Genomic DNA, 19,335 nt, shown 5'->3' with positions numbered 1-19,335 from the left:
GTATACACAGCAAACAGCACAAGATATATAACATAGTAACAGTTAACACTTATTAAATGTTCATGACCAATAATACTATTGTGGTTGTTATCATTATTACAATTAGGGAGTAAAGCAAAGATACCTGTTAATAGCAAAATCAGGGACTTCCCTGGTGGCCCAGTGGGTAAGACTCTGCACTCCCAATGCAGAGGGCCCGGGTTTGATCCCTGGTCAGGGAACTAGGTCCCACATACATGCCGCAACTAAAGATCCCATGTGTCACAACTAAAACCTGGTGCAGCCTAAATAAATAAATAAATATTTTTAAAAAAAATACCAAAATCACCAAAGCAATTTTGCCAAGACCAAGGTCAAGAACACACTACTTCACAGAGTTGTTCAGTAAGTAGTGTGTGTTGATAATCTGGAAAAAGGCAAGATGTTTGTTTGTATGTTTCACTTACCTTTTACTTCCTACAGTGTCTTATGGTCAAGTGAGAAACCAATGCAAGAAAAGTGTCATAGGTGTGCTCAGATAAGGCTTGGCAAAAAGGCTTCTTCGTTCATATTTAAGGCAATAGCATTCTAGGTTATGGAAGAACTCTCCTTTGAATTCAAAAGCTCCTCCACAAAGTTTAAAAGGTCTCCAATAATACCTCTTCTTAGAAGACTGAATGAGAATATGTAAAGTTTAGTTCTTACAGAAGAAACACAAGGGAAAAGGTAAATTGGAAAACAAAAACTTCTGGGAGTATGTTTCCACGTCTGTGTCTACCCCACTGGCGAACCTTAACCTTTCTGTGAGTCAGCTTACCCACACATAAAGCCGTGGAACTTCACTGTACTTTAAGAGATGTCTATCGGATTAATACAGTGTGCTCTCAGGCTTGGTGCCATGTCTTGAGTCCTGTGAACTCTCTATAAAGGATTATTATTTATCCTGTAGATCATGTTGCACTGAATAACAATGAGTTAAACCAGATTTATCTGAACGCTAAAATAAACAATAATAAAAATCACAATTGCAGAGTTTTTTTCTTGCTGTTATGTGGGGAATACTTGTCTAAGTACCTAAATCTTCTATTGTTATCTTCTTTCCTATTACTGCCAAGATTAGTAAATCAGATGATAGTTTATGAATCAATATCTAAGCCTTATATTAAGTCTAATTTAATCTTCATTATCATGATTAGTTGGGAAATTCACCTGTAACTATCGTAACAGTATAGACAAAAATGAAACAGCATAATCAAACAAACGTGAATTTCAAAGAATTGCTAACCTTCCATCATTACCTTGCGGAGCTAAAAAGTCATACCTTCAACTAAGGAAGTGAGGAGGGTAACGTTGGCTGCTTTCCGTCTTCCGGCTGGCAAGTTCAGGCCAAGCCTATCCAGTTTCTCCCTCAGGCAGCGACCCCCATTCTTGGATTTTGCTCTGTCCGAAAACAAACAAAAGCTAGGTTTTGAAGGTTGACATTCGGAGTAAAATGATGAGAAGACTTGACCACATGGGGTATTCAACATGGGACAGAAAATGTAAGGGCTGAGGGTTGGGGAGCGTGGTACCAGTACAGTTAGAAGACCGCAGTGCCAGAAAACACCTTTTTCTTACCTTCTCAAAATGCCTCCCAAGAGTGAAGCATTGAGGCATTCAGGTGGTGAGAGGCGTCTCTTCACCTCAGCAATGGTCACCTTGTATTTGGAAGTAGAACTGAGAAGGGACAAACGACCAGGGACAGAGCAAAACAAGTCTGTGGGGTTGACCACGCAGGTGCCACCTTTGGAGGGAAATATATATTATATATTAGTGACTGTGTGAGCAGATAACAACATAAAACACATGTGATAAACTTACTATCACAACACTACATAGGATTTGGAAACACCTGGCACAATTTTCCTTATACATATATCACCTGGATCATCTCAGACAGCTGCTCTGAAGATGTCCTTTCAAATAACACTCAAGGTTTGTCTTTCAAATATCACACAGAAAATATTTGTGAGGGTATAAAAATTAAAATATTTTAGCCAAAATTAGCATCTTATGGAGTGTTGGCTGGCCCACCAAATTTAATTTTGACATCATCCACAACAAGAAACACTTCAATTAGGTAAATACCCACAAAGGGTAGATATTATATATCCATGGCTCTGTGTGTGTGTGTTTTTGTATGTGCACGCATAAACACAATGGATAGGGTTTTTTTTTAATCCATGACTTACTATATAGACAAAAGTTTTGAAGCTCTTTTCTAAAATGTTTGAGAAGCGCCATCTCTCTCCCCTCGATCATCTAACAACTATAGGCACCAGAGTCATTCAATCCCCAGGTACCACTAAAACTCATGTGCCCATTGCCAGAAACTCCCAACCCATGTGAGTGGATAATTGGTCAAATTTCTCTACATATGTCAGCCGTCAGGATCAGCACACACAATCAAACACAGCACCAGACTTAGAACATAGTAAGAGTAACACATTAAATGTTAATGGCCAATAATGTTACTGTATTTGTTATTATCGTTATTACTAGTAGAGAACAAAGCAAAGTTAACTGCTGTTAGCAAAATCACTAAAGCAATTTCGCCCTGCTGGGGCTCCTGGAGCAGAAGCCTTCTGTCTCCAAGGTCCAGAAAGCCCCTTGGAGCTTTTCTCTCCTCCAGGAATAACAGAGAACGTCCCCTAACCTCAGGCAGCTGAAGTAGATTTGAGGACGCAAAGTGATCATCAGTGGGGAGGGTTTCCTACTGCCGGATCCTCCCTTAACGCAAAAATCCTGAGCCAGTGTCCACGCTGCTAATGCAGTGGCTGTACAGCCTCAGGATCCAAGGCTCCTCCCTGTGCCCTGAATAATCTGAGGGCAGAGCTTTGGAGGTTCAGTGGCAAGTTCAAATTCAAAGGTTGCTTTTCTGAGCATACATTGTATTTCTTCAGTTATGGGTAATCTTAAGACCCATCTCCAGAAAACAGTCAAGTTCTATGAGGGAAATGAGAAAAAAGTAGGTGGAGGAAGAAAAATGGGCAAGAGAGTGTTGTCCAATATTTTTACTCAAAGGGTAGTTCTCAACTGGCAGCACTGGCATCTCCTTGGCAGCGTGTTAGAAATGCAGAATCTCAGGCCCAACCACAGACCTTCTGAGTCAGAGTCTGCATTTGAACGAGTCCCTCAGGTGATTCATATGCTCATTACTTTTTTTTAACATCTTTATTGGAGTATAATTGCTTTACAATGGTGTGTTAGTTTCTGCTTTACAACAAAATGAATCAGTTATATATATATATATATGTTCCCATATCTCTTCCCTCTTGTCTCCCTCCCTCCCACCCTCCCTATCCCACCCCTCCAGGCGGTCACAAAGCGCTGAGCTGATCTCCCTGTGCTATGCGGCTGCTTCCCACTAGCTATCTGCCTTACGTTTGGTAGTGTATATATGTCCATGCCTCTCTCTCGCTTTGTCACACCTTACCCTTCCCCCTCCCCATAGCCTCAAGTTCATTCTCTAGCAGGTCTGTGTCTTTATTCCTGTCTTACCCCTAGGTTCTTCATGACATTTTTTTCTTAAATTCCATATATATGTGTTAGCATACAGTATTTGTCTCTCTCTTTCTGACTTACTTCACTCTGTATGACAGACTCTAGGTCTATCCACCTCATTACAAATAGCTCAATTTCGTTTCTTTTTATGGCTGAGTAATATTCCATTGTATATATGTGCCACATCTTCTTTATCCATTCATCCGATGATGGACACTTAGGTTGTTTCCATCTCCGGGCTATTGTAAATAGAGCAGCAATGAACATTTTGGTACATGGCTCTTTTTGAATTGTGGTTTTCTCAGGGTATATGCCCAGTAGTGGGATTGCTGGGTCGTATGGTAGTTCTATTTGTAGTTTTGCTCATTACACTTTGAGAAGCACTGGTGTAGGAGTCACCACCTGCCTTCCCTTCCTTGAGTGAGCAGCTCAGATGGAATGTTATGTCCATCAGGTCTGTGGCATTCAGATTCAGGTGTGTTTTCTAGGCACCAGGGCTAAGGAATCTGGGAGGATGTTTAAAAGGACAAAGGGGCCCTGGACCTGGGTGCAGAGAACAGGCTAACTTTGCCCCACTCTTAAAGTGTTTCTACCCCTGTGCTTTCTGGAATTCCTCCTGCTGTCCTACAGTTATCCAAGATTCCCCTGAAAGTGCTAGGACCCGGGTCTTTCTCCCTAAGCATTCCGAGGCTGGAGATCACCCTGAATGCCCCCTACTCCAAAACACAGGACCGGATATTGAGAACATCCAAGCAGCCAGCTCTCTACAGGCTGGAAGACGAGTCCTGTACACTTGGCTAAATTCCCAATGCTGGTGTCTGGAAACCTGCCCTCAGTTTGAAGCCTGAAAGGTCATAGTCTCAATGATCGAATTGAAATTCTTCTTGGCAGTTAAACTTGTGGCCAATATAGTGAAAAAATATACAAATGCCTGCCTCAGGAGCTGGAAAAACAAATTCAACTGTGCTTCCCCACCTCACAATCTCAGAGAGAATTTTTAAACAAATAATAATAATAATAATTTCTGCAGATTTCTGGTCTTGAAACTACCACTATACTTTCACTGATACTCTCACTTTTTACCTCTAGATGCAAAATGTATTTTAAAAGTAAACTCAAGTGACCTGTCAAAAGTTGAGATGAACAGGAAAGTAAGCTAGATATCAGTGAATCTGGGTTTTATTGTTGTGTTGTAAGAATCATGACCCTGTTAGCTTTAGGACTTAGGCAATAGTGAGGTCATCTGAAGCAAAAATATTAAGAAAATAAGGGAGTTCCCTGGTGGTCCAGTGGTTAGGACTCTGAGTTTCCACTGCTGGGGGCCTGGCTTCAACTCCTTGTCAGGGAACTAAGTTCCTACAAGCCGCACGCACAGCCGAAAAAAAAAAAAAGAAAGAAAGAAAGAAAAGAAAAAGAAAGGAAATAAATAATAATGTTTTTACTCAAAATTCACACATTTTCTCCTGAAAATGGGCTTTCAACTATGGTCACTATGAATCATCAGCAAATTTATATTCTTACATAAATCTTCCTCTCTTGCATGCTAGCCAGTACACACACAGTGGAGAACACAAGAATCTCACCCAACCGGTCTCAAGTTCATTATCAGTGTACATGTTGTTTTCCAGGAAAGGAAAGGGCACAATTTTAGAACTTTCCTATCTTTGTTAATCTGCAGTAGGTTAAAAATCAAATTTAGGGAGTTGCAGAAGATTATAATTTTTGTAAAAGAAGGAGTTATATTGGGCTTTCTCCAACTGGAAAACTGCCCCCTTTGGGCAAAGTGAACCCCCTGTGCTGAAAGCCAGCTGTTCTCAGGGAAGTCACTGAGTCTGCCAGCTAGCCAAGAGAGAACTGTCTGGGCCCTGGGTCTTCTCTCCTGCATCCAGGTTAGCCTTCTGGCTTATGCTCAAATAAGCATTTATTAGGTAAGTCACACAGGCTGCATATTAAGAATATGCTTTATGCACACACAAATCGCCTGGAGGATTTATTTTGTATTCAGGATTAGCCATCAACTCTAGAGTCTTTTATTTTTTATGTCACAGCATCTTTAAAGGGAATTTCTGTTACTTTGATACTTGGCATTGCTGCAGCCTTGGGGAACTCTCTTGTCCTGGTTAAAGATTTGGCAACTTGTAGAGTTTACAGCAGCATGTGGGGAACCTGATGTCTTTCTTCCCAGTGGTTTATTTTTTAAGGAGAAAGAAAAGAGTAATAGGTCAACATAACCAGCGTTTTGCATTTGGAATGAAGGTGGGACGTCTCTAAGGGGCTCCAGACTACAGATGGCAATGATGAGATTTCAGAAAAGGAAAGTCATGAAAGGGTCAACTACGTCAAGCCATTTAGAGTGTTCCTCCCCAGTGTCACTAGCTGAAGTTCCTCTTGGTGCCTGTGTTGCATGTCAGCTCTTATTGAAATTATGCAATATTCATTCTAGACCCAGCACTCCAGTTAGGGGTGTCTCTGGTGCCATAGCTAGGGTTCTCATGCCAAACTTCTCTAGAGTACTCCCCTTTTCCATTCATAGTGCACAGACGCAATACTTCCATGGAATTTACTATTTTAAAAATCGACATTTGGAGATAGAGCTTCCTACTTCCAGTGATGCTGCAAACTCAGATGGGTAGCTATAGTAACAGCATAAGAAATCATCTACTCAAGGTCACTTGTTAGGACGTGGCTATCATAAAAGGGATAACTTTGCCACAACTACAGTGAAAAGTCAACCAAAGCCTGTGTGGGGAACAAAACCAGCACAAAATACAGAGATGCAGATCCTCCAGCGGCCAGACTTTGTCAGATCCCGTGAGGCCAAAAAAGCACGGGGATGGGGCTGCACCCGCCTTGGCGTGCTGGGGACGGTGTGGGGGAGGGAAAGAGGTAAAAGGTTGGCCAACTAGTGACCCATGCGACCTTAGGCGGGTAATTCTGGGCCTCCGTCTGCCCATCTCAAAAATGGGGATGCTCACACCTGCTCCATTTATTTCCCTTATTTATTGTGAGGAGGTACAACGGAAAACGGACGCACGCGTGCTCGTTAACCCGAGTTAAGGCCACTCAACCTTACCATTGTGTTGAACAACCGCCGCGGCGCTGGGCGCAAGCTGCAGAGCGCGACAAGACCCGCCCACTTTTTACGCAGCTACGGAATCGGAAAGCCAGGCGCCTCTGCCTGGGTCCGCTTTTCCTCTTCTCCTTCCAGGCAATTAGGGCAGAGGTAAGAATCCGGGCCCTCTCCCAGGAACTGCGGCTCCCCTGGAACCCCTAAAGCTGCCTCTAAGCTACTCTTCCCCTCCGGGTGCCTTCCCGCCTCGGAGCAGAGCTGAGGACGGCTAGAGGCCCCGCACGCTACGCAGGTGCGATCAATACTTCCCGCGGGCTTCCGGGCGCGGGCCCGTGCGCGCAACCTCTCCAAAGCCGCAGCGCCGCCCCACTCGCCGCCGCCTCGGTGTTGACATCATTAGACCAAATCTGGAGAGCAAAATAAATGCTCTGTTCGCCTTACAGCCAAACAGATGTTTACAATTCAAATGAAAGAAATACAAATGGCAGGGATTTTTTTCTCCCCTTCTTCATCTCCAGTGATCGCTCGTTTTTTTCTGACACATTAAAAAATGTGTAAGTGATTACAGGAGTTTCCTGTCCCTGTTTGTTCTGCGGCTGCATTTCTGTGAGGTGCGCGTGTAAACGGGGTAGGGTAGGAGCATTCTCGGCTGCTTTCTCTCTAGCCTCTCGCCCTTCTCAGTCCCAATTACCCATCCCTCGCCCCACGTAATCCCCTCCCTCCACGCAAAGCAGATGTTAATTGTAATCAAACAGTAAAGGGATAAGGGGCCTAACTGCAATCAAATAGGCCTCGGATGCCGCATCCGCAGCTAGTTGCACTGTTTGGGGGAAGGATAGGTCGTTACAGGTATTACTGGGTTACCAAGTCTGAATGCGCTTATCCAGGTCGAGATTCCACGCAGAACAAAAGAAAGGGAGGTCTGCACGGAGAGACCTTCTGGTTTAAGGTAGTGGTCGGTGTGTAACGTGTGTGCAGAGAGTGCTTTGGCTTTTGGTGATGTCCAAAGCAGTAAAGAAATTAGAGAGACATCAGTAGGCTATGGAAAAGTAGCTCCCCTGCCCCTAAAATAGATTTCCAACAAACCATGCCTCTAGATCCTTCGGTACATGAATTTTATACTTCATATAAAGGAGACTGAATTCTGCATCTGCAGCATCTGTGTTTGGGCACTAAGACGGCAGGCGAAGCCCCAGGTGTATTTCTGACAGTATTTTCACAGTGGATGAGCCACAGTGATGAGTTTTGGTGATTTAAGTAAACAGAGATTCCAGGGGCTCTGACAAAAGAAAAGGAATAGGGCTTCTCACTCCCCCCCCCCCCTTTAATCTTACTCCTTCCAGGAGCTGCTGAAAGAGTCAAAGTCTCTCTCTAACTCCAGTTCCAAAGCCCAGGGCCCTCGCGAAACCCGAAAAAACAAAGGAAATCTCATCCTTCTGCTCAAGCCGCCTGTGGGCAGCCGTGAAGGCTGCAGACGGGAAGAGTGGTCGGGTCCATCCACCCGGTTAATGGCAGACTGGGCGACTGATGGTAAGCCCCCCTTTCACGGAAGCATTTTTTGTTTTAAATTAAATCAGATCTGACAGTGTTTGCACCGCAGCGTAAATGCCTCCGCTGGTGTGCCAGTCACCTCTAAGCGATCTGACGCACTCCAGCTCTCTTAAAACGTGCAGAGTTCAGATCATATTAATTCCCCCAAAATGTTTTGATTCAAAGTAGTTTGTATTTTGTGTAGCCACGGGCAATCCAGTAAGCGCTCCTTCCTTCCCGTGGCCGGGTCCGCTCCCTCTCCGCGTGGCCCAGAGGCTATGGCGGTATTTAAGCTTCTGAAATTAGCCTGGGGCTGCAAGGCAGAGTGATCACAAAGCGAAACAAGGGCGCTTCCCCTCTTCACTTTTTTCTTTTTTTTTTTCTTCCTTTTTTTTTTTTTTTTTTTGAGTTTGCCATCCCGATTTCACAAAAAAAAAAGACCAGGGCCAAAATGTCCCTTTCCACCCAAATATGAAAAAGCTGGGTCTTCTCATCTCATCTCCATCCTCTTCTGAAAGCCATGGGCCAACTGAACCCCTACTCCTGCATTTCCAATCTGAATCCTCTCACTATTAGTTTCATCATCATCATCATCGTCGTCATCAACATTGTTGTCCTACTATTAAATTCTCAGAGCGAGAAATGAAAGGGATGAGCATCTGACAAAGGGGAAGGGGCCATAAGGGAGCCTCGGAAGATTCAAGGGGAAAAGAAGAGTGGGTTTTCCTTTCTTTTTCTTCTTCTTCTCCTTTTTTTTTTTTTTTTTTAATGATTAAAAACACAGACGACTCCTGTAAATAGAAGCCTCATTTCTTCAAGAGATGCCTTTTGAAACCCAGTATCTGAATATTCAACGAAGGCAAAGCTCCACTCTGTACGTACAACATTAATATGATCTCTGCAGAATTTGCTACTCAGAAATATTAACATATCAAAGCCAGTGCCGGAGGCGAGAGAAGCTATCGATACGCGAGCACAGGGTAAAGTAAAGATTATTGGTTCTGATGGTTGGAGTGGCGGAGCTGCGGGCAAAATCGCGCACACCATTAACCGAGAGTGAGCGCTCGGGGAGCTGCACCTCCGACGCGGTGGCAAATATTTTATCTAGGTGGTAATTACCTCGCCGCTGACCCTCTTCCGCGTTCTTTGGCTATAGGGCTTCATTATAGGCAAAGACAGTGTAACTGCCACTTACCAGAGTGAGTCAGGGAAATGGTATTTTGTTCTTTGCAAACAGAAGTGGCCAAATTTAAAGAACTGAGACACACACCTCCCCCCGACAAGCACACGTACCACACTGCAAACAGGACAGCCTCTCCCTGATGAATTCGTGTAGGGCATTTAGGGCACTGTCCTTTTTTCTAAAAGAGCATCCAGGGGTCTTGAGAAGTGAAATCTATTTTTTTCCTCCCACAGTAAATTCTGGAAATCATTAGAAATGTAAGTTCATCCGAGAGCTCAGCAGGAGAGGAAAAATGGCAAAAAGTTTTGCTTTTCAAGAAATCATGTTTCATATGGTGAGTCACCTGTAAAGCATGGATTAGAAGAGAAACAGACTTTTCCATCTGAGCTATTGCACAATATGGCGACATAGCAGAGAGCTTGAGTTAAAGCCCTCCCGATTTTTGATGAACAAAGGTGACTCGAGCTATTGATGTTAGAATCCTGTGTGCTACCAGTGACAATAGAGAGAAGGGACTTCCTTAGCGTTTCTTCAAAAACGGGGAGTCCTGAGATGAAAGAGCTGGGCAGGCGGCAGGACAAACATCACCTTTTAATGCAAGACTTCCTTGCTATCCATTTGCAAATTGTCCTGAACATTGATCCTTTCAGAGTAAACAGACACACACAGACACACACCCTGGTCTCCGAGGCTCAACTAAATTAATTGGCCTTTCTCTAAGACACGTGGAAATGGAATAAACTCAGCAGCTAAATTCTGAATGCCTTTGCATGGAGGGGGGAAGGATTAGGCTTTAGTCAAACAATACAGTCGTAAACCCCAAGTTACCTCCCCTCTCTCCTTGGAGCCACGCCGTTCTTCTAAAAGATCAATGTTTGGTTTAAAATAAATTCGGCTCCTATTTTTAGGTGAATGACACCGAATTCTACAAGAGCAATCAAACGTTACCTAAGGAAGCCCATTTCCATGGCCCTGAGAGGACAGGCACGCAGTTTCCATCTTGTAGTGACTGGAGAGCTTTGGCCTTTCCTGGGCGGGTGGTGAGGGCTATCCCCTAAATCTCTTAACGAAAATTCAACGGATTGCACAGCCGCCTCCCTTCCAGCTCTCCGCCTCGGCCTCATAATTCTCATCCCCTGCCAGCTATTGTACGATCGGATGTAATTGCCAAGCATTTGAGAAGGTGATGTTGGAGCCACTGCGGAACTGAATGCAAAAACGCAGTAGCGCGAGCCGGGCTCTGGGAGGAGACAGCTCCGGGCTCTAATTAGTGGCGCTGTCCTTCAGCACCACCGACATCTCCGGGAGCCCTGAGTACTTGGCCTCACCTTTAGTGTGAGCACCCCAACGGACCCGGATCAGCACGTCACCTGGTCCCTCTTTCACTGTGTATTTTAATCCCTCTCTCCAATAATATGTATATTTTATTTCAATTTTCACTAGTCTGGGCCTATTTCATGTCATTTCAAAATGGCTGAGTATTGGCCTGTCTGACAAGCTTAATACGGCTCATTTTTTAAAATCTCTGTGGAGCAACAGTAGTAGTTTAAAAAATACTAATTTTCAAATCGCCATGGGGTGAAACAAAAGATTTAAATAGCCATTTAATGGAAGTTCCAAATATCCACTCTGACAATAGTCAGTTTCCCAAAGGAAAACTCTGTTTTCTTCCCACCTCAATTTAAACGGAGTTTCACATTGGACATTGGGTTGTAAAACCTGCAGTTTAAACATGGAATAATCCGTTGCTTCCTATAGATGCATTTTTTTCTTTGGAAAAACACTGGAGTCTTTTAACAAGCTTTGAAAGGGGTGGAGAGGGACTGAAGGACATTTATTTGGTGCCGTCAGAAATGACTCAGTTTTTAGTGGTTCGGTTACTAGAGACAACTGCGGCCCTGGAGCTGGAATTAGTCCTAGTGAATAGGCCACATCTTATTAATTCATATGAAGTTGGGGTAACAGCTGGTCCGCCTTGCCTCGTGTGCTCCTCGGGTTACTCAGCTTGCTAGGAAAATAAGCTTCAGAGGCTCTGGGTACAGTGAAGTGGGGAAGCCAGCAAAATTGGCACTGCCTTGAGGCCCTTAAAATGTCATAGTTCAAAACCTTTTGTCAAAATGGAATATTTGAGATGCAGCTCCCATCAGCGTCTGAGCCAAAATCAACAGCTCTCCACTCTTGCCTACCCCCCACCTTCCAATTCCATGGGTAACTCTGGATTCAGATGTTTCCCTCAACAGATGGGAACAAGAAAGCTTTATCCGGTACAGTTAACACCACCTCCTCCTCTCACCCTCTCTTAAAGAAAGAAATGTTCTGGACACTTAGAAAAATGAGGGCAGCTACAATATTGGTGTTTCATTAGCCTTCCCTGAAGCCCAATGAATTTAACCTCTCAAAGCCTCAAGCTAACATCATTACCTCAAACACCCAGGCTGTGGCTGGCACATTTAGGGGTAAAAGAGACCAGAAATTCTGCTCGAGGATGTGGTGATGGGAAAAGGGAGTGTGAGAAGGATTTTTTTCCCCCTTTTTTTTTGCCTCTAACTTTGGTTCTGTCACTGCTCCATTGAGGAAGAGCAAATCTCTTCTATCACAGCCTTTTGGACACAGGCTGGTTCAAGCCTCAGTAGAGGAAGGGAAACTTTTTCATGTGGGTATGCCTGTGTGGGACAAGAGTAATTGACCAAGAGTCATTGTTTCCTCTATCATCAGATGGGGATCTGATGTTTAAAAGCATCACTGGACTTTGAAGGCAAAGTAACAGATGAGAGAAGAATGTTTAGTTTTAATATGTTGTTACTTACCTCTTCTTATCACTCCACCTTGGCCATTGAGAACGAGCCCACACTGGGCTTCCACAGAGCCCTTAATAAAAGAAAAAGAAAGAAAATCACTCATATAGATACTAAGAGATACATTAGTTAAGTCTTTCAACCTGTCCCACCCCGAACCCCATCTCCCCATAACCCCAAAGTAGACATTTAAATGCAACCACTGAGCTGAAGCAAGTTTGGAAGCACACACAATTTTAAGGGGAAAAAGTGTCAGAAAAACCACAATCTAAAAGTTGTATAAATTTTAAGGTATGCATTTTACAGCACCATACAATATTACACTTCAAAGCACAGGAGCGCCTTTTATCTTGGCATAAGAGAATGAGAAACGCTTTGAGTCTCCATCAAGGCACACAGCATATATATAGACAGTTTCCACGGCATTTTCTGCGTGGAGCAAATGACACCAGAAGCGTCAAGTCTGGCACTGTGGGTTTCTTGGGAGCTCATAGGAGCTATTTCAAGTGCAGGATTCAAGATCTCTTAGGAGGGTTCTGTTTTACTCCAGATGTAGGAGCATCCTATCATGCTACCCAAAGTGTGTCTTATGGAGGAAACACCTTCAGTGTCACTCACTGTAGACCTTCAGCCTCCTAATGGATTGAGGGATCATTTGAGCTGGGAAGGAGGAAAAGGTCTGCTGATTTTTGATTAAGAAAAATAAAAATTTCTCTCTCTCTGTCTTCTTTCTTTTTTCTGAGTCGAAATGTGTTAAAGGCTCATTTTCCTTTACAAACAAACGAGGTATTGGACTTGAAAGAGGCCTTGAAGGGTGTTAACCTACCCAACAGCCCGTGAAGAGTTAAGTAAATGCGGAGAGAGTCGGTGCATAATAAAAACCCACTTTACAAAACAACCTTTACAGCCCTGGCTCCCTTTCGCTTCCCCATTTTCACCATATTGAGGCAGGCCTGTAAGACCCCCCTTTTCAACCTACTCACGAGTTCTTTCTTATTTTAACTGTTCTGCCTTAAAGTGATTATCAAATCAATATGAAAAAAAAAAGTTGGAGACTGAGCATAAATTAAAGCGGTGATGGGAAAAGGTGTGACAGTTTCCTTTGTTGGCCATAGCAAATCTTTTTAGGGGACTCAAAGATGGAACTGAAGCCACAAGACTGTTTGCATCTGTTAGGCAGACTTAGACCGCCCTCCAAACCATTGGACTTTCACTTAAAATTCTGTGCAGGGAAAAGTATATTTACATTTGTTGCATTTGAAATGAGGCATATGCTGATGAATGTTTTAAAAAGGAAGAAATAAAAGGAGAGAGACGGGTTTCTCCCACACATCCCCTCCCCATTTCTCTTTTTAAAAGTAGCTATGACTTTTTTTCTTTTTCTTTTTCATTCTGACAACTAAGTCCAGGAGGGGTGGAAGAAAATAACTTGCCAAACTTACAACTTGCTTCTATATCTGTATCAAAAATGTATATACACCCTTCTGTAGACATAGATGCATAAATATATACCATTCTCCTCTATTTCTTCTAGTGTCTTGGAGTGTTTCTCTCATGATGAATTTTCCCTCACTATGAGCAAAAAATGGCAAAAAGGAGGTTAAGAATGTTAAAAGACATAGGATGAAAGTAAAGTTTTCAAAATGTCTGAAATGGAAAAGGTAGAGGCCAGAAGTTCTCCAAGGAAGTGAATCACTTTCCCTCCCTGTCTCTGGCGCACCGTTAAGATGTTTATTTTCTTAGAGGAAATGAATCTTTGTCTCTTCACTTAACAAACTTTTCCCCCTCATAAGTAAAACATGTTGTTTGGTCGGATGACATTGCATAAATGACCAGTTGAATGGCACTAAGTCGAAAATTGGATAAACTACGGTGTTCTTTTGCACGGGATTCGCTCTTTGTCTCGTGCTTGCAAATGTTCTAATCCCCTCTTTTGAAAAATGCCCGGCTTTGTGCCTAGCACAGGAAAAAAATTTGTACAGATACAAAAAAATCAGCGGCAGACGTGGCTATTAAAAGGAGTAAATAGGTTTTAGTTGAGCTAAGCATTGAATGGCAGATTTTTTTCCTCTTGAGACATAAGGAGATCCTTGTGAAAAATGTAAAAATGCCCTGAGCGTATAAAATTATTTCGTGAATGTAAATGTAGAAAGCAAGGTTTATGGAGCCAAACCTTTTTTCTCGTGCGCGGATTTTGTGGCTTGGGCTCTTTGTTGGGACTGTAAGGGCTTTCGCTTTAATTTTTAAATAATCCCTTGCTCAGAGGTAAGTGAGGGGGAAAGATTTTCTGTGCGCAACGAGGGATCTCTTATGTCTCCGACTCGTGCTCTTCCAGTATCTCTCCTTTCATTGTGGGGACCTTGGAGAAAGTGGCCACCTTCGTGTGGACTCGCGGGCAGAGCTGTACTTTCAGCCAAAAGAATGCACAAACTCGTGTCTTCTGGGTTCTGTTTGGGACATGTGTGGACTTATTTGTTTGAAATGTGGCTGTGACAGTATGTCTGCATAATCATATATTCTATTGTTGGCAAACAATGTGCAAAAATACATTAAGAGAGAAAGTAGGAGAGATCATTTGATTGAGTCATCGCCTTCACCATATCTGAATTCCTTCCTTCCTTCCTTCCTTCCTTCCTCTCTTTCTCCCTTTATTACTTTCTCCCTCGCTCCCTCCCTACCTTTTCTCCTTTCTTCCTCCCTTCCTATTCATTTTCTCTCCCCCTCTCTCTTCCCTTGTTTCCTTTCCTTCTTTCTAAGGAGTTGCATCTTTTGTAAAAATTAATGGCTTGGAGAGTGAAAACAAAGTTGTGACTCGTTCAGCCAGGTGACGGGATTGGGTGCTCCTCGGGCAGCGAGAATCAGGCTCAAGCCCACACGCCGGCCAATTGCATTGTGCAGAGCCTTTCATTGGGGTAAATTTTTGAGGCTTACATTTGCGATTCTTTACTGTCCACAACGATCTAGGATATTTGGTGAAATTTTAGCTGGCGCTCAGGGTCCCCCAAATGTTCTGAGAACAAACCAGCCCCCCCAATTCATAGTACGCGCCCCACAAGCTCAGTCTGGGACAAATGCCTGGAACACGCGGGTAGACGCAGCAAAGCTCCGAGACTGAGGGTACGATTGGTCATCAACTCATCGGGTCTTACGCTGAGTCCAGTTGGCTCAACCCCAGCCTACGTGATCTCCCCCACCCCATGCCTCAGGGACAGAAATGTGGATTCACAAAAGACCTCAGTGCAGAACGCCGGAAAGTGGGGGGGCCCGCAGCTAGCTGGACTCCCGAGCGTCCAGGTGAAATGCCTGCTCCAATGAGAGGGACAGAGTGGCACACGCCTCCTTTAATTGTTTTGATAACTTTCCCTAAGTGGTGTGTATGTGTGCGTGTGTGTGAGTGAGTGTGTGTGTGTGTGTGTGTGTGTGTGTGTGAGAGAGAGAGAGAGAGAGAGAGAGAGAGAGAGGTGGCGCGGGGAGACGGCTTACAGTCGGATTATTAACGGCGCGGGAGGGGGAGGGAGAGGAGGGGAGGGCGCAAATTCGCCGCATGCTTATTTACCTGCAAGTCTTCGGCTCCCGCGGCGGCCAGCCCCAGGCTGGGCCCTGGCAGGAGTCTTTGATCTGGGTGCATTCCATACTGAGAGCCATGGCTCATGAGGGACAGGTCGTGGCGGCGGTAGGCATCGAGGCAGCCCAGCTCCCGCCTCTGCTCGTCCAGGCAGGACGACTTGAGCGCCCGCGCATTGTGCAGGTTAATAAAGTCGGTGGGCTCCCCGTGGTGGATCTGCTGGTAGTACTGTTGCGAGTGGTGGAGCGAGTTCAGAGAGTAGGCGTCGGGAGTGACGGCCGGGTGGCTGTGCTGAAACTCGTAATGGAAGGACTGGTGGTGGAGCGGGGTGTACTGGTGGTTAGTGGAGAAGTAGGGGGACGCAAACTCGGTGCCGGTGGTGGAGTAAGTTAGAGGGGAAGAGGAGGAATAGGCGACAGTGGAATTGGCTACGGACTCCAGACAGCCAAGCTGCATCAAACGGTAGCTGTTTGATCCGTCGTGACGTATCTGGAAGGAAGAGGGGGAAAAGGGAGAGCAGAAAAACTTGAGGTTTGTCATTTTGCAACCGAGGCGCGGCTGTCCCGGAGCCGGGAGCTTTTCTCCGGCTCTCCGAGGGGCGCGAGCGCGCAGGGCTCGTGCCGAGCCGCAGCCGGGCTGCGCGCCTTCGCCGGGGAGCCTGTGCGAGCAGGCGGACTGGGGGTGGGCGGCCTCGTCCTCACAGTCGAGAGCTCGGAAAAATATCCCCCACCCTATATAGGTGCGGGTGACACACACACGCGCGCGCGCGCGCACACACACACACACACACACACACGCACAGCCCCTGCCCAACTTGCACAGGGAGCCGGACCCGGGAGCCAGATTTGCCACTGACTCCGGGGCTGCGGGCAGCAGAACGAGAGCGTCCACAGGCGCAGCGCCTCGCCACTCCAACCCGCTGCCAACGACGAGATGCCGCGGCTGTGCACGCTGGGATGTTCTGCCAGAGCTGCTCAAAATCTTTTATCTATATATTTAAAAAAAATCCAGTCTGTGCAAATCGCCCAACTTGCTCATTTTCTTAACCATTTGGGGCAGGGAATCCGACTCCCCCCTTTCTGCTTTAGTCTCCTAGAATAAGCCCATTCCAAAAGGGGTGCGTGTTCCCCACCCCCTTGTCCACCTACCGCCCCCCACCCCATCAATCTCTTTGCCTTTCTGAGTATCTTTTTCCCATCTCTATCTCTCTTCTCACCCCCTCCTCCCTTTCTTTATTATTAGGATTATGTTTTTCCCCTCATTATGCCAAATGTTTCTTAACGTGGCAGAGAGTTGCCCTTCCTGGCGACAGATGTCATAACGAACTTTCTCCCTTTTCCTTCCTTAACTTCCCCCGAAAGCCAGATTATAATTAAACGTAACGGTCCGATAAAAATTAGAGACAGGGGAAGCTGCCACCGCCGCCGCCACGCCGCCGCCGCCACACACACGCGCGCTCAAAAAAAAAAAAAAAGTAATAATACCTCGGCATCGTGGACTAGTCCCGGAAAGGTAGTTGACATGTTGGGTTTCTCCGAAAGCTTACGATGCAATTTCCCCCTCCAAAAAAAGAATCGGGAAAAAAATCCAAACTTCTTGTATTTTCCAATTTTTTTTAAGGAAAAAAAATGTTCTATAGATAGAGATCTAAATTGTAATGGCTTTGCCCAGATCAGATAGCTCCTTGCCTAGTACCCACTTAAAAACCTGTAGGAACAAAATTTTCCCTCTGCACAAAAGCAGCTCCCTGGAACAGATTTTGTACTTGCTGAGTATTTCTTTGGCTGATGTCGTAGGTCCCTTGGTAATATAGAAGTTTTGAAAATTAAGCATCAGCACTGAGAACTGGGCGGACAATAGGCAGAAGAGATTTATCCCAGGAGACAAGGAATAAATATTGTATCTTCGCCTAATAAGGAACTGGAGGTTCTTTCAACATTTTTATCCATTTTTTCCAACCTTTATCATGCTTTTCTATACCGACTGAGGTGGGGACTCATCTCTGCAAAGAGCATTTGCACACATTTTATTGTGAAGATAAAGATCTAGCCCCGATGTGTGTATATTAGAGATAGAAATATATATTAATTAAAGCTTCCTTTTACACAAGTAAGTGTTCATGCCTATTGGTTCCACTCCCTGGATGCTGAAAGCTGCTTTTTCCAACGAGTACCCAAATCAATTTCACCCAGACTTGGGGGTATCTGCCTTTGACCAAGTGGGAACAATACTCCTCTTTCCATATTTACATGAATTTGGGTTCTTTTCCCTTTTTTGAAAGGCAACACCTGGCAGTAGCTTACACTTTCAGCAGCTTTAAAACAAATAACCATGATGGACAGTCCCAAGTTTCCATCATAAAGAAAGAGTGTAACTGGCCATATATTTAAGAAAAATATAAGAGAATAAAGACTTGTGACAAGATTCTACATTTAGGTGAAACGTTGTCTTCCACTCCTCAACCCAACCTATTTTCCCCCTCTTTTTGTGTTTTACTACTTTTTCGAAAAGACTGCTGAATGTTGTATGGACCATTTAGCAGGGGCACCAGGTATTTGAATACCATTACCCCCCCCAGACCCTTAAATGTTTGAAAGTAATATTTTACAAAGAGAGGGCATGAAGGAGGCAGTGCACACTTATCTCTGTCTCCTCGGTGGATTTCTCGACTTCCAAACAGTATTTGAGTTTCACTTCATTCAAAATTCATCTTCCCGCATCAAGTGGTCTAGCGCCTAGAGCGGGTAGCAGTGGCTACAGGCCCGCAATACTGAGGCTCTGCTGAGTCCGCTCACCAGCCCTGCCTGCCTCCTAAGAACCGGCTGGCCCCAGACTCATCTCAGAGATAGAAGGGGTAATTTCGTCTTAATTGCCATTGCATTTGGTTGGCTTTTGAGTGTTTAAGCTGAGAAGGTGTCTTAATAACAAGCCGCAGGCAAACAGGCAGGCATGTGGCTTTTTTTTTTTCTTTTTCTTTTTTTTTAGGTCGGGGTTTGGGAGGGTTTATTAGGATCTGCTCATGCAGGCTAACTGGGGCTGTCACTCAGCACTCTTTGCTTTATATAAATGGACAAAGCCACACGACAAGAATTGAAATGCACTGTCTGAGATGGAGATCCGCGGTGCTTCAGTCCTGCGCAGGGATCAGCTGCCAGCACTTGCTCCCCTTTTCAGGGTGCGCAAGTGCCCCCCTCCCAACTTCTCGAAATTCCATATTTTGGTCTAATGAAGTCAGCTCAACAAAGATGAAAAGGAAGGATGACCAACTTGATCTTTAAGTAGGAGGGGTGAGATAAAGGCCATTGCCACTGAGAGGCTGACTCCCAAAATGCTTGCAGTGGAATCTTTTGTTTGCCAGGACGGAGAGAGGCCTCTGTATTCCACCCACAGACAAAATACGCGTCCGTGGCAGCCGGGGCCTGCCCCCAACACCTTACCCCAGGAGCGCCCGCCCCTGCGGAGGTACAAACCTCCCCCCAGAAGAATGTGCAGGTTATCTAGAGAATGGCCAGACGCGCTTTTCCTGGTGGCTCTTGTTGGTTTCCCAGTACATCCCAGCTCAAATGGGAAAGGACGGCCCCTTCTCAGACAAGCCGCAAACCCCTCCCTCAACTCCCCTACTGTCAGATACATCTTCATTGAAGGCGAAGGGACCTTCTTTGCCTGGCTT

General features: G+C 44.9%; 1 protein-coding gene across 1 annotated transcript in view; it reads right to left on the bottom strand.

Moving 5' to 3' along the window:
• The window catches only part of TFAP2D (transcription factor AP-2 delta), a 55,720-nt gene extending 38,022 nt beyond the window's left edge, over window positions 1-17,698 (bottom strand). Inside the window, exons 1-5 of the mRNA XM_027126820.1 lie at window positions 17,150-17,698; window positions 15,657-16,154; window positions 12,113-12,173; window positions 1,597-1,762; window positions 1,301-1,419 (exon numbers count right to left, since the gene is read on the bottom strand). Of these exons, the coding sequence (XP_026982621.1) occupies window positions 1,301-1,419; window positions 1,597-1,762; window positions 12,113-12,173; window positions 15,657-16,154; window positions 17,150-17,188 (883 nt within the window). The 5' untranslated portion in view covers window positions 17,189-17,698. The remainder of the gene's footprint in view (window positions 1-1,300; window positions 1,420-1,596; window positions 1,763-12,112; window positions 12,174-15,656; window positions 16,155-17,149) is intronic.
• Window positions 17,699-19,335: the final 1,637 nt, after the last annotated feature.

The sequence above is a fragment of the Aethalodelphis obliquidens genome, unplaced genomic scaffold (genome assembly GCF_003676395.1).
Source record: "Aethalodelphis obliquidens isolate GAN/ISIS:26980383/991018 unplaced genomic scaffold, ASM367639v1 scaffold31, whole genome shotgun sequence".
NCBI classification, from domain to species: Eukaryota; Metazoa; Chordata; class Mammalia; order Artiodactyla; family Delphinidae; genus Aethalodelphis; species Aethalodelphis obliquidens.
Note: the sequence above shows the minus strand (reverse complement) of the source record. Positions and strands in the feature narration are given on the sequence as shown.